The sequence below is a fragment of the Habropoda laboriosa genome, unplaced genomic scaffold (assembly GCF_001263275.1).
Source record: "Habropoda laboriosa isolate 0110345459 unplaced genomic scaffold, ASM126327v1 scaffold129, whole genome shotgun sequence".
In the NCBI taxonomy this organism is placed as follows: domain Eukaryota; kingdom Metazoa; phylum Arthropoda; class Insecta; order Hymenoptera; family Apidae; genus Habropoda; species Habropoda laboriosa.
The window spans coordinates 124,613-138,495 of NW_017100255.1; the positions used below are offsets into that span (position 1 = coordinate 124,613).

The 13,883-nt window shown below is 36.9% G+C and overlaps 1 protein-coding gene across 1 annotated transcript in view; it reads right to left on the reverse strand.

Annotated features, from left to right (window-relative positions):
* LOC108572525 overlaps window positions 1-8,235 on the reverse strand; it is a 43,293-nt gene extending 35,058 nt beyond the window's left edge. The window contains exon 1 of the mRNA XM_017934776.1: window positions 7,817-8,235. Coding sequence (XP_017790265.1) covers window positions 7,817-8,235 — 419 coding nt within the window. The remainder of the gene's footprint in view (window positions 1-7,816) is intronic.
* Between the last annotated feature and the right edge of the window lie 5,648 nt (window positions 8,236-13,883).

Sequence of the window (13,883 nt, forward strand, 5' to 3'; positions counted from 1 at the left end):
TTTAATCGTTATAATCTTTAAATTCAGTGTGAATAGAGAAAATGTGTAATATAATTCATTTCTTGAACTGCACAGAAAATGCACAGAACTGCACAAATAATTTATTTCATGGTATTGTAACAAGCAAACGTTGAATACATTTTTGATTCGTGTAAAAATAATTATTTAACACGATAAATTTAGCTGTACTATGGTTATTTTTAATCTACGACCACAGGTCAACCTGATTTTTAATCCCTACGAAATTAATTTAACCACGAGTAAGTAACGAGAACGCTGAAACCTATGTTTCTATTGAAGAATATTGTAAAAACGTATAAATTGTTATATGCAATGTTATAACAAATTGTTAGAAGTATAAATTTATACCAAAAAATTGTGAGAATTAATAAATTATACGTTATTATAACATTACAATAGAATGCGAAATAGAATTACGAAAGAATCGGCGATTTTCTGCGAAAAACGAAGGATTTCCCGCGAAAAGTGACCGATTCCCGCGAGAAATTGTCGATTTCCCGCGAAAAGTGATCGATCTCCCGCGAAAAGTAGTCCGTTTCCCGCGAAAAGAAGGTTTCCCGCCTGACCTAACCGACGATTTTGCTAATGACTTTGGGGAGAGGGTACCGCAGGTATATAAGGACCCGCCGATGTCCCGCGAAATCATTTACCCTTTATACTGGGCCCTAGACACTTCGCGGCGTATTTTGACCTGAAGGTTCTGAGATGTGAATAGAGTGGTCGGGGGCTACTAGCTAGTCTATGTCCACCCTGTACACACTCAGCCTTCTTGTAACACTTGTATACATTAGAATCAATTAGAATTTCTATTACTAATTATTAAACAAATTTTAACAATTACCGGCACTCGCTAGGCACGTAATATCAGACTTTAAATACTCGACTTCGAACTTCGGTTTAGTCATAATTCTATTAATGTTATAATAACGTATAATTTATTAATTTTCACAATTTTATTATTAATTTATACTTCCAAAAATTTGTTAAAACATTACATATTATTATTTATACATTTTTGCAAGTTTCTTTGACAAATAAGTACGTTTCAACGATCTTATTACTTTCTCGTTGTGAAATCAAGTTCGGAGGATTAAAAATCAGGTTGACCCTTGGTCGTAAATTTAAAATAGCCATAGTGAAGGTGAAATTATTATTTTAAATAAATGTTTCTATACGAATTAAGAATCTATTCAACGTTTGTTTGTTGCAATACCGTGAAATAAATTGTATTATATATTTTCTCAGTTTCGACTGAATTTAAAGTTCGTAAGGATTAGATATCAGGTTGACCTGTGGTCGTAGATTAAAAATAGCCGTAGTGAAGGTAAAATTATTACGTTAAATAATTGTTTTTATACGAATTAAATATTGATTCAACGTTTATTTGTTGCAATACCGTGAAATAAATTGTATTATATATTTTCTCAGTTTCGACTGAATTTAAAGTTCGTAAGGATTAGATATCAGGTTGACCTGTGGTCGTAGATTAAAAATAGCCATAGTGAAGGTAAAATTATTACGTTAAATAATTGTTTTTATACGAATTAAATATTGATTCAACGTTTATTTGTTGCAATACCGTGAAATAAATTGTATTATATATTTTCTCAGTTTCGACTGAATTTAAAGTTCGTAAGGATTAGAAATCAGGTTGACCTGTGGTCGTAGATTAAAAATAGCCATAGTGAAGGTGAAATTATTATTTTAAATAAATGTTTCTATACGAATTAAGAATCTATTCAACGTTTGTTTGTTGCAATACCGTGAAATAAATTGTATTATATATTTTCTCAGTTTCGACTGAATTTAAAGTTCGTAAGGATTAGAAATCAGGTTGACCCTTGGTCGTAAATTTAAAATAGCCATAGTGAAGGTGAAATTATTATTTTAAATAAATGTTTCTATACGAATTAAGAATCTATTCAACGTTTGTTTGTTGCAATACCGTGAAATAAATTGTATTATATATTTTCTCAGTTTCGACTGAATTTAAAGTTCGTAAGGATTAGAAATCAGGTTGACCCTTGGTCGTAAATTTAAAATAGCCATAGTGAAGGTGAAATTATTATTTTAAATAAATGTTTCTATACGAATTAAGAATCTATTCAACGTTTGTTTGTTGCAATACCGTGAAATAAATTGTATTATATATTTTCTCAGTTTAGACTGAATTTAAAGTTCGTAAGGATTAGAAATCAGGTTGACCTGTGGTCGTAGATTAAAAATAACCATAGTACAGCTAAATTTATCGTGTTAAATAATTCTTTTTACACGAATCAAAAATGTATTCAATGTTTGCTTGTTACAATACCATGAAATAAATTATATCCAAACTAAATTAGAATCCAAACTTACTGACTCTTATACAGAATTTACTGTACTTTGTATATCATGATTTCATTTAATTTCATTTATTTCATGGTATTGTAACAAGCAAACATTGAATACATTTTTGATTCGTGTAAAAAGAATTATTTAACACGATAAATTTAGCTGTACTATGGTTATTTTTAATCTACGACCTAAAAATGTATAAATTGTTATATGCAATGTTATAACAAATTGTTGGAAGTATAAATTTTTAACAAAATTGTGAAAATTGATAAATTATACCGTGTTACGATAACAGATCTATTTTCGGAATTTATACGAGAATTTTTGAATTTTAGTAAATACTAGAGTCAGTGCATCGCGTATTGAAATAATAGCTTATACAGATAATCTTTTGAAATTACTCTTAATTAGGGAAAATCTTGAATCTTGTATGGAAGATGAAGATTTTCAGGAAATATTTATTTTTCAACAATGAATTTTTGTTTTATCGATTAATAACGTACGAAATGATTTTTGGAAAATTTTCTTCGTTTGAACGTTCGTTTAAGGTTCGACTATGATTATCAAATCTCTCGAAACACCGTAGAATGTTCAATTTTAAAAGTAACTTCTTCAATTTTTGGATAATCTGGGTAACGTGTTAGTGTTGACGATACACTTTCGAGTATAGACGTTAAAGTTCATAGAGTGGTCGGGGGCTACTAGCTAGCCTATGTCCACCCTGTACACACTCAGCCTTCTTGTAACACTTGTATACATTAGAATCAATTAGAATTTCAATACAATAGACTGAATAATAATTCATTTTAACTAATACCTATTAGAAATTTTCCTTTTAAAACAAATATAAATCATTTTACCAATTACTGGTACTTGCTAGACATTTAATATCAGACTTTAAATATTCTCCTTTCGGTTCTTTTAAATACAATCAAATAATTTCTTCAATTATCGATACTGACTTGGAATACTCCGCTTCGAATAAAATATTTCGAAATTATTTTGAAGGTTTAGGGAAATAAACATTTGAATTTTAGTCATCGTTGTTCTTCAGACTTGTCGAATAGGATATTGAAATGACTTTGAGCAATTGAAATTAATTTGAAATTTTTCGTTCAGTAGTTTTCATATATTTTCTCTGATATTGAATTTTGTTTACTATTAATTTACCATCCAAGGATTTGCATGAATTTCATGTTAAGTAGTTAGTTGATTTATTATTGTATATTGTGAGCTGATTTGGAACGAGTGCACTATGCCCACCTTAAATTAAACCGTCTCAGTTGTTTACCGTAATTAATAATCTATTTTCGGAGTTTATACGAGAATTTTTGAATTTTAGTAAATACTAGAGTCAGTACATCGCGTATTGAAATAACATCTTCATCCCTAGTTCGTTTATTATTGAATATTTTTACGCGTTTAACTTATGCTTCTCCCCAATTCTCGTCGCGTATTTTATTCAAATTTTCTTATGTTCTAGAATCGAGAAAGATATGAATTCGCGTTTTTTCTTTTGATTCTTTCAACTTTTCAATTGCATTACGCATTGTTGCAATAATTTCTATCGTTACATTTCATTCTAATTGTTTAGCAGCTTTTCTGCTGCTATCGACCCTACATTTTACTGACACTTGTGGAATCGACCCCACATTTTTTTTTTTTTTTACGTGGATGTAAGCCTACCCTACATGTTAACAGTGTCAGTAACATTTTACTGTCACTTGTCGAATCGACCCTACATTTTACAGGCACTTTCGTTCCGGCCGTATGCCAAAATTGGCCTTATTTTAACATCGTCTCAAATTTCCGAATTTTTAAATATTTCAAATGTTGGATTATTTCTAACAAAACCCTATGGAAATAATCAAGTGAGTACAAAAATGTCTCTGCGTTATTTTAAACAAAGGCACTAGGATTTCCACCAGATGTGTCTGGTATCCGTCTTCGTGTCACGCACTGCACACTGCCATACCATAAAGAAAACAGTTCCTAGGTATAAGTGGACCCCAACTTTCTTTTTGGGTGCCCAGTAATAGTCCTTTAGAACATTCAAAAGAGTAAAGACGTTTCCTCTGAGTCCGTCAATAACTAGTATATCACAAGATAAAAAGACTATTTCATTTTCATAACTCATTTCCAATATCAAATATCAAATTTTTCAGTTTTCAAATATTGAAAGTTCTTAATTTTCAAATATCGGAATTCTTCAATATCTAACTCATCCATACTAAACATCTCTCCCTCGTCCCCACAATTCCACAAAGAATCATACCACCACTATCCAGCTTTACCGAGGATCTACGGGAGCGCGAGTCCCGCGAATTCAAACACGGATGAAACGCAAGTAAATTTGCGTATCGCAAATGGCGCAACGCAGATTGTATCGATTGCTCGGTGCAGCGTCGTCAATTAAATAAGCGACGTTGGTCATTAGGGCGTCTACCGGGTGTCGAAAACGTGGGCACCCCGTGGCCGTACAAAGGAGGAATCGGCGATTGTTTTCAGATCGAAATGATTGTTGCGCGGGGATCTAGAGTAGCCTGGAAGCGGGGGACAACGATGAAGGGCTCGATTTTCACCCCTTTCACCACTAGGGTTACTCCCCTTTCTCTTTTCCTCCCGTCGATTTTATCGCTTCGCTCCCCTTGCCGGAAATAAAAGGGAAATAACGTTTCGCGTGCCACCCACGCGAGGAATCCCTTTGAATTTTTCGACGTTAGCTGACTTTTTGCTTCGCGAACTCTCATCAAAACGCTTCCACGTGGAAATGAGTTTGAAACGTGTTGACTTGGAATGGATGACCTTTCATTTTTAACGAAAATTCACTACAGAATTGATTTTTTATACAGATTTATGACAAAGGAGGCGCGGGTTGAATTTTTCAACGAGAAAATTTGCAGTGTTTCTCCACGAAAGTTGTAGCATTATTTATGAAGCAAAGTTACTAGTGCTGTCTCATAGATGATTCCAGTCTGGAACTTTCGTTCAAGTTTAATGATGCCTGAGATACTTCTGATAGTAGTTCGAGCTGGTACGTTATTTCAGAGAGCAAGTCGAGTGTAAGTATACTTTCACCTGTATTCCATCTAACTTCGCCAAGGAGCTCCTTGTTACTCTAAGAAGTATTTCCTTAGATTTTCCTATTCTGTGAAGCAACAAATTCATTTGATCGCATGAAGTAACAAAATTTTGCAACGAAAAAATCGGTAACCAAAAGTAAATTTCTTCATTTTTCTGAATAACAGATTTACAGATTCAATTAAAATGGCACTTTTGCAATTGAAAAAGTTTCCATAGAATCAGTTCCTCAATTTTTCTAAATACTGCATCTATAATACTTTTGCAATGAAAAGTTTTCAATAGAATCGGTTCCCCAATTTTTCTAAGCCTGTATTTATGACATTTTTACATTCCATAAAAACTGGCACTTTTGCAATAAAAAGGTTTGCACAGAATCAGTTCCTCAATTTTTCCAAGTAGGTACCGCATTTATGGCACTTTTGCAAGGAACAAGTTTCAATAGAATCTATCTGTGACATTTTTGCACTCGATAAAAATGGCACTTTTGCAATGAAAAATTTTCAACAGACTCAACTCCTCGGTCTGTTTAAGCACCGCATATACGACATTTTGCAACGAAAAAAACAGTAGCATAATCATTGTCCTAATGCCAAGATGCCAGGAACGTGGTACCAAAGGGGGCGAGAGGGTTACTATTTAGCTCCCTCGGCTGCGACCCCTTATTTGCAAAGTTCATCGAGCTGTGCTCCTCGCGCGCGATGCACTCTCCTGTAAGCGATTTCTCCTTCGGCGGGCATCGAACGTCGCTCAAAAGGCAATTAAAACTTCACGTACGCTTTGCTGGCGCACATCAAACGGCGATTTTGCGTGTCGAGATTTCGTTCCACCCTCGAAGACACCCCAGCAACTGCGTAGGACACATGATCTAGAGAATAATCGAACTTCGGACGGTTTCTTACGAGGGCACAGCGGAAACCTCTCTAATTCTACTTTTGGCGGCACTATTCACACGATTGTCGTGGTCGCCCCTTTCAGCGAACGGCCACATTTGTTGGCTACAATGACGCGAATATAATATCGAGAAGCAGTGGCGTAGGAGCTTGTACAATTGCAACCTCGAATTTCAATGAATGTTTTCGAATCTCGTTTGATTACCGTACACGAACATTCTTATGGAATAAATATGACGTAAATACAATATGTAACAAAAGCTGCCGAACTCAGATTGCAAATACGTCTGACTTAAGCTCTGACATTTCTTTCCTTTAATTTTAAACGTTTTAAACATTCAACGTCATTCGGCAGAGTTGCCAACTAATGAAGTTATCAGCCATCTATTTCAACGTGATAAATTATTAAAGTCGTAGGCTCGAAACTGTTGGAATTTAAAATGTTGAAATGTGCAATGTGGAATATGACGTTTTAAATCTAACACGAGGAATGCAATGTTTCGTTGTATTTGTACTTGTGTAAAATGTAGAACGATGAATGGGAAAAGTGGAATATAGAATTTTCTTATTTATCGATTCATTCTTTCATTAACCCCTTAAGTCCGTTCGAATTAATTCGAGCGCGCACGTTCGCTGCGCGAAACGTCGATCGATTTATCACAACTGATAAACGCAGGAAAAGAATTCCCTTTACTCCGACTTTGTATCCTGACGGGACATGGGTTTTCTAGTTCTGTGGTTTACTCTCAGGTAACCGAATATTCCTTTACTCTCTCCTCTTCTTGCGGATGCCTAGTGGGTGACTCGTATTACCATCGCCGGCTATATTGTGTCGAAATGCAACGAAAAGCGAAAGCAACGTCGTGTTGTGCACCCGCAAAGCTTCGAAACGCACGTACACTTGATCGATTTTCATACGAAACAAAAGGAAAACCAAATATCGTAGCTACGACGGTCACTAATAACCGGAAGTAGTTGATGCGACTATAGATAACCAATTAAAAAACAAAAACCAACGATCTATTTTTCTTTGTACAGTAGACTCCCGTATTACGCGGTTAATACCTTACGCGTTACAGGAAATCTAGAAATATAGAAAAATTCTCGTGTAACGCGAATAATCTAAAATATCGTGTTTGGAATGATTATTGCCATGCCAACTTTTATTTTCTATGTTCTATCAAATAGGACAGTTTCTCTTTTAAATAAGTGACATATATTCGCTGTTGGGTTAAAAAAACATATTACTAATGTATGTGATAAACGAACAATCAACAAAAAACAGAAGAAGTCGGTAACGATGAAGAAAACGGTGTAATGCTCAACTAGAGTAGATTTAATTTTTAAATGCGGGGAATTCCTGTATTTTATTATTTAGCGCGTTGCACGAGGAATCGCGTTATACGAAAACAGTAGTCGCTATATCTTTGGCACGTTATAGGAATTCGCGAGTCTACTGTATTCTCAGAACGAGAGAAATCTCATACCTTTTATTCAACGACTGCCTAACATCCACTGCTCCAAATCGTTGCTCATCAGGATCGTCGATGTAATTCCCCTTCAGTTCCTTCCTCTTCAACGTCAAGATGCTACCTCGACTTTTGTACATCTTCTTCTCCATGAATTTCTGCGACTGGTAACCGCACATGCTCGTCGTATTCGACAGATACTGGGCTTCCAACACGAAAATGAACGCTTTCAGGGACCTGCACGTCAATCGAACCACACCATGCGAACAATAATCTTCCTGGATCACTTCCATATAGCCACCCGGTAGCTTGACACCCCTCAGAATCTTTAGAAACGGCGATTCGGTCCTCTCGAGGATGTTCCTCGTCAACGAGACCCTCGCGATCGCCATCAGCAATAGCAGAAGACTCGTCAGGGTCGTTGATCCTGGCGCCATGATCGTTGATCATCACAGAGGTCGAATGAGTTCCTACTCTCGAGATTAGCGTCTTAAAATTAACCTCCTCGAGACGATGGAGGAGTCAAGTGTACCGATAACGTGGGCCAATTTCCCTCTGCTTCTTGTTTCTGATTCTGATACGCGTTGGCCAAGAAAGCGGCTCCTCTTTTGCCTCCTTCAAGCCGCCACTCAGACCCTTGAACACCACTTTGTCCTCCTGTTTTCTGTTCTCCTTCTGTCAGGCCTGTTGAGAAATGGTGAGAAATGTAGAGAAGAGAGCGAAGGATGTGAGAAGAAAGTTTCTGAAAGTAGGCCGAAATTCTCACGAAACAGGGCTATGTACAAAGGGTGCTATAGCGAAGTTGAAAGGCTGATAAGAAGTAAAGTTATATACAGGGTGACAAGATCGTCTTGTCTGATATTTCTGTATTTTGTTTTGTGTCTTAATGAACTTTTAGCAGAAATCATTTTGTATAACTATGCTATGTATTTTTGTTCGATCAAACTCTTAAACAATATAATGTCGAGAAAGTTAACTGTCGATATTTTAATAATAAATTAACGATTCAAAGTTGGAACGAATATGCTGAAAATAATCGAACTTTCTGACGAGACAGATCTAATGAAATTTTAGAAATAAGAATTATTCTAATTAATACTCTATGTAGAATTATATTAGAAATATTTTAATAATTACTCTAATTATTACTCTAATAAAAATTATATTCACAGTACAGATCTAACAATTATCCCATACAGTCTAAAATCACTCTAGGTCTATTCTAATTATTACTCTACACAGAATTACATTAGAATTGTTCCAACAATTATTCTAATTACTACTCTAATAAAAATGATTATATCTTCATGTTATCCTAAAATCATTCCAGAAAACAGCTTAAAGCACACGTCAATGGTGAAATACCACGACACCCTAGCCTAAACGAATTTACCTACTTAAAGACATCTCTAATCCACTTTTGCTACACATAGAAATAAACGGTGTCACGAATACTCTAACTCCTTTCAAACGCTTTCAACAAGCCATACAATCATCTTTTACCACGAAAGTGCAATTAAATTACAGGTAGCATTGTAAATGTCACCTTGTCAGTTGCTCCAGCTTTTCTTCCTTCAATTCGACCGACTTCCAATGGATTCTCGCGAGAACACGGCCACCAAGTCGGATAATCCTGGGAAGACTGAAGAGATACGATTATTTGCCGATGAAAATCGCGGCTTTCTTTATTTTCGGCCCTCGCCGGCTCCTGGTATCCTCAGGTTTGTTGCCACAACGCGGAGACCCTGGTGAGCGATCAATTGGCCACGGCCAAGTTCCAGCCACTCTAGACAACTCTGGATCACTCGTAGACCAAGGACGTCGATTAGAATAGTATCGAGAACACGCGTTCGCGTATCATTGACCAATTTCCAATCGTCCGCCTCTTTCTTCTCCGCTCTTTTAATTTTAGGAACCGCCAGCCTCTTCGCGATTTTAGAATACGAAAATTCTTCTCAAGTCAGCTTGGACCGTTTTTCTCACAGTTTGAAATTTCTTCTTTTTTTTTTTTTACAGTTTATTTATCTTCTTCTCTTTTTTTTGTCGGTGTTTTCAACCGATTCTGATTTTTCTTTCTCGGTTCAGATTTCGAAGATTTGAGAATGTGTTGAATGGTGAATTTGAGAATGAACGGCGGTCTCGTTCCTGTTTTATTTCGGGGATAAGATACACTAATGACGTTACAGTAGATTCAGGTCTCGAAGATTGAGCGATGCTCGACTATTTTTGAATCGGCTTCTCTGCGATTCTTCTTTAACTATTCTTCGGTTCTTCGTAGAAGTGTGTTTCTTTTCTTTGGTAAATTCCGTGAGTCTCACGCGGAAAACGATCAGGAAGATCGTTCACTTACGATATGTATTCAATTCTTTGGAGGTTTCTCTGTTTTTATAAAAATATCCGCGACACATGGCCTCGTATACTTCTCTTACGAAAATATATAAATAAGTTACTTCTGTACATTCAATAAATTACTCTCAAAAATATAAATATCGAATTCCTCACAATCAGTGATCTCTTCCTTTTTTCTCCCCTATTTTTTGTACATTTTTAACGACTTAATTTAAATTACCTCTGCCAATCGCACGATCAGCCTGTCATTTGAACAAATTTTCGAAAACTTCTTCCCCCAAAAGGCACGGATTCGTCTAATTCAACTCCATCAGCCGCTGTCGACCAACATTCGCTGGTGTTTCTTCGCGATCACGAGCAATCTTCTCATTTTAAACAAGCACATTCTGCGCTCACTAATACCCGACACTTCTTCGCGTCTCTGATAAAATGTCAGATACGTTTTCTTCTTATCCTCATCGTCTCGTTGATTCTCCAGTTCCTCCTGCGAAATGCACGAATTCCAGCTAGGCAACGCTCTTCTGCCGGGTGGAAAATAAAAGTTCGCCAAAGTGTCGGCACGCCTCGCCACGATAAATCAGCTCGAAGAGCAGCCAGGGCCATTCATCAAGATCCCAGGCGGGCTTTTTCGTTTATCTCCTGCTCGCAGTTCGCATGATAACTCGAGGAATTGAAAAACGTCCGTACGTGTTCTCGAATTTCGCGGCAGATAAAGGAGCACCACCTGGCGCGTAACACACTCCACTTTTCCGCGGGCAAAAATCGAACTCACCGATTCATCTTTGCGGATCGTAAAAAGGGCGAAGTAAGCGCCGGAAAATACGATGAAAAATTTCGAATCTACCTTACGTTACAAGTTTCGAACTCGTTCCATTTTTCATTTGGAACTTTCGCGGGAAATAAACCGGGCAAAAAAAAAAGGGAAAATCACACACTCGCTCTAGAAATTAATCGTTATCTTCCTCCTTTTTTTTTTTTTTTTTAATGCGAAACAGCGCGATGAAAAAGTTTCAAACTTCCATTTTTCACTCGAGCTTTCACCGCAGCAGAGAATAAACAAAAAAAATATGAAAATCACACGCTGACGTTGAAAATTAATTCTTCCCTATTATCTCTCTTTTTTTTTTTCACACGAGAAATAACGCGACGAAAATGTTTCGAACTTCCACTCGTTCCATTTCTCGTTGAAACACTTTCACTGGAAAATTAAGAACGAAACGACGAAAAATCACAGACACTGAGAAAAAATTAGAAATTTCGTTCCCGGTTGTGGCTTTAAATGTTTCTCTATTTTTTTTTCTGTTTTATTGCGACGAGAAATAAGAGGTACGTTTGTCGGCGGTTTTTGGTGGGTTGTTGACGGAGAAAAACTAGGAGGACGATGTGTAAAACGAATGAAAGGAGCGCACTGTTTGGCGGTGTGCCCGACACTGAAGAAACACGCACTGTGACCCGCTCCTGTCGAGCATTCGTCGCCGTTTGCCACGGGAAGCAGCGTGTGCTGTCAGTCCTCTAACATTGACAGCCTAAACTGCGAATCCTATGAGCCATTGGCGTCCACGCTACCCCCGGAAGCGGTCGTCCCCCGCCATCGTTTGCCGTGTGCCACTGAAAGCAGTTAGTGCGTGGCTGCTATGGTGAAAATGGTCGTTTAAAGGTGGAGGGTGTAATGGGAATCGAGAATGCTTGAAAAATGCTGCTTCATTCGAGTGATGGGGTGCAATAGTCGGGGAATAAAATTCGGGGAGTATCTTTCTCTTTGTTGCTGGTGTTTCAGTCTGATATGCGCTGCTCGACGAAACAGTTGCAACATCTTAGAAATGAAATCGCACAAATATGAAATTTACTTGCCATATATTGAATTTGGTTGGCATTGATAGTGGCGTAACTCGAAAAATGCCAATTTTGATTTTTTTGCATAGATAGATTCTGTAGGTACAGTATTTTTATTATCTAAAATGGTACATTTCTATTCTCGTTAGTTTCATACCACAGAACAGATCTGATTGTACGATCGGTATTCAACTATCAGTCAAATGCAAATTTTAAACTTTCTGTAAAACTGAAAATCAATATATGAAATAAAGTAAAATTGAGATTCCTGTAAAATCTACATTTTTTGAGTTATGGCAATATCAATGTCAGGTAGATATATTTTTTGGGGCATTGAAAGGGAAAAATGATTAAAATTTGTTTATAAAAGCTATTATTTATTGAAAAAGGGTCATTTTTCCTCAGAGTAGCCCGAAAAACTTATACGATTTCCAAATTAGTGCAACCGCAATTTTTTTTGGCGAGCAATGTACTAGGTTTGAAATAAAGTCTCGAGACTGTGTTGATTTATTTTTTGGTCGAAGAGAAATAATCTATAAAGAGTTTATTCTACTTAATGGAATTGCCAATCGACAATTTCATCTTCAAATTTTGGAAAAGCTTCGCGTACTAGTCAAATGTGGATTTCGCATCATGGCAATGCATTTAGCCATTTTAGTGAGAGTTTTTAAATTCAAAATCCCCCTTGTATTATTTTTATTTCCTCGAATAAAATTTTCAGTCCATTTTTCGAAATTCCAAGTAACGTGACACGAGTGTTAAAATGTACACCAGATATGTTACGATTAATGGCTCCTTCTACGCTGACGTCACATTTATTTAATTTTCAAAATAAAATAAATTACTTATTTTCGAAACTTCATTGTTACACCTCGTATAACATTTTGGAGGATTGTATTTAATTCAGTCGATGACAAGGAATTTTGGAAAATTTCCAAGTATCAGTGTTTATGCATATTTCTTTTTATATTTCTTATATTTGAAAAAAATTTCAAAACAAAGGTTGCTCGACAAACACTGAAATATGCACCGTTGACAATTACGATAATAGTAATTCAAACGAAACACTTGCAGTCCCAATTGCCATTAACAAACGAACACCCCCGATGGCGAACAATCAAACTGCTCGACGTTAACAATTTAAACAGCGAATCCTACCAACCCCTTTATTCTTCGATTCTCCAGCGATCTCCAACCTCGAAGAGAAACCAATATTCGCTCTTTCGTCAAATACCTTTCCCAGATCTCTCCGCCCTTTTCGCATCACGAAAAAGAGGCAAATACCGAGGTGAACAGAGCAAACTTTGTACTTCATCATCGTCAAGTTTGCTCGTGTTTAATTGACCCTGATTGGGAAAGGGGGCAAGGCGAATTAATTTCAAAGTTTCCACGCGAACGTTCGAGTGGTTGGAGATCCCTGGTCCAAGGGGACCACCCCACAGCAGCACGTGCGTGTTTTTTTTTTCGGCCTCGCGAGGGCTGTTTGACGGGGCACGAGGCTTTCCTTCCTTTCCAACGAAGCTTCCCCTTAATCTGCGACCTGCTTTCTTTCGTGGAAGATCGGCCCGTGATTTCGACAGCTGCTCCTTTCGAACCGCGACGCGACACGCTCTTTCGTCTCTGTTCGTCTCGAAGGGAAGCTCGCAGAGGATGAACTGTCCTGGAATTTCTTTGTCGTCTTTCATTCACCTAACCTGGGGGTTGGCTCGAATTGCTTCTTCCTTTTTTCACGAGGATGAGACTGTTTGTCGTGTTAGGGTTGATTTGAGGAATGTAAATTTCGTTTCTTCGGGGATCGAATTGAGGTGGAGATGTTCCTGAGCTGTTCTGTGCAATCGAGAGATCGATTTTAGGTCAGTTTGCATGAAGATTTACTTGAAATTGTTTAGTGTAAGTTAGTCTC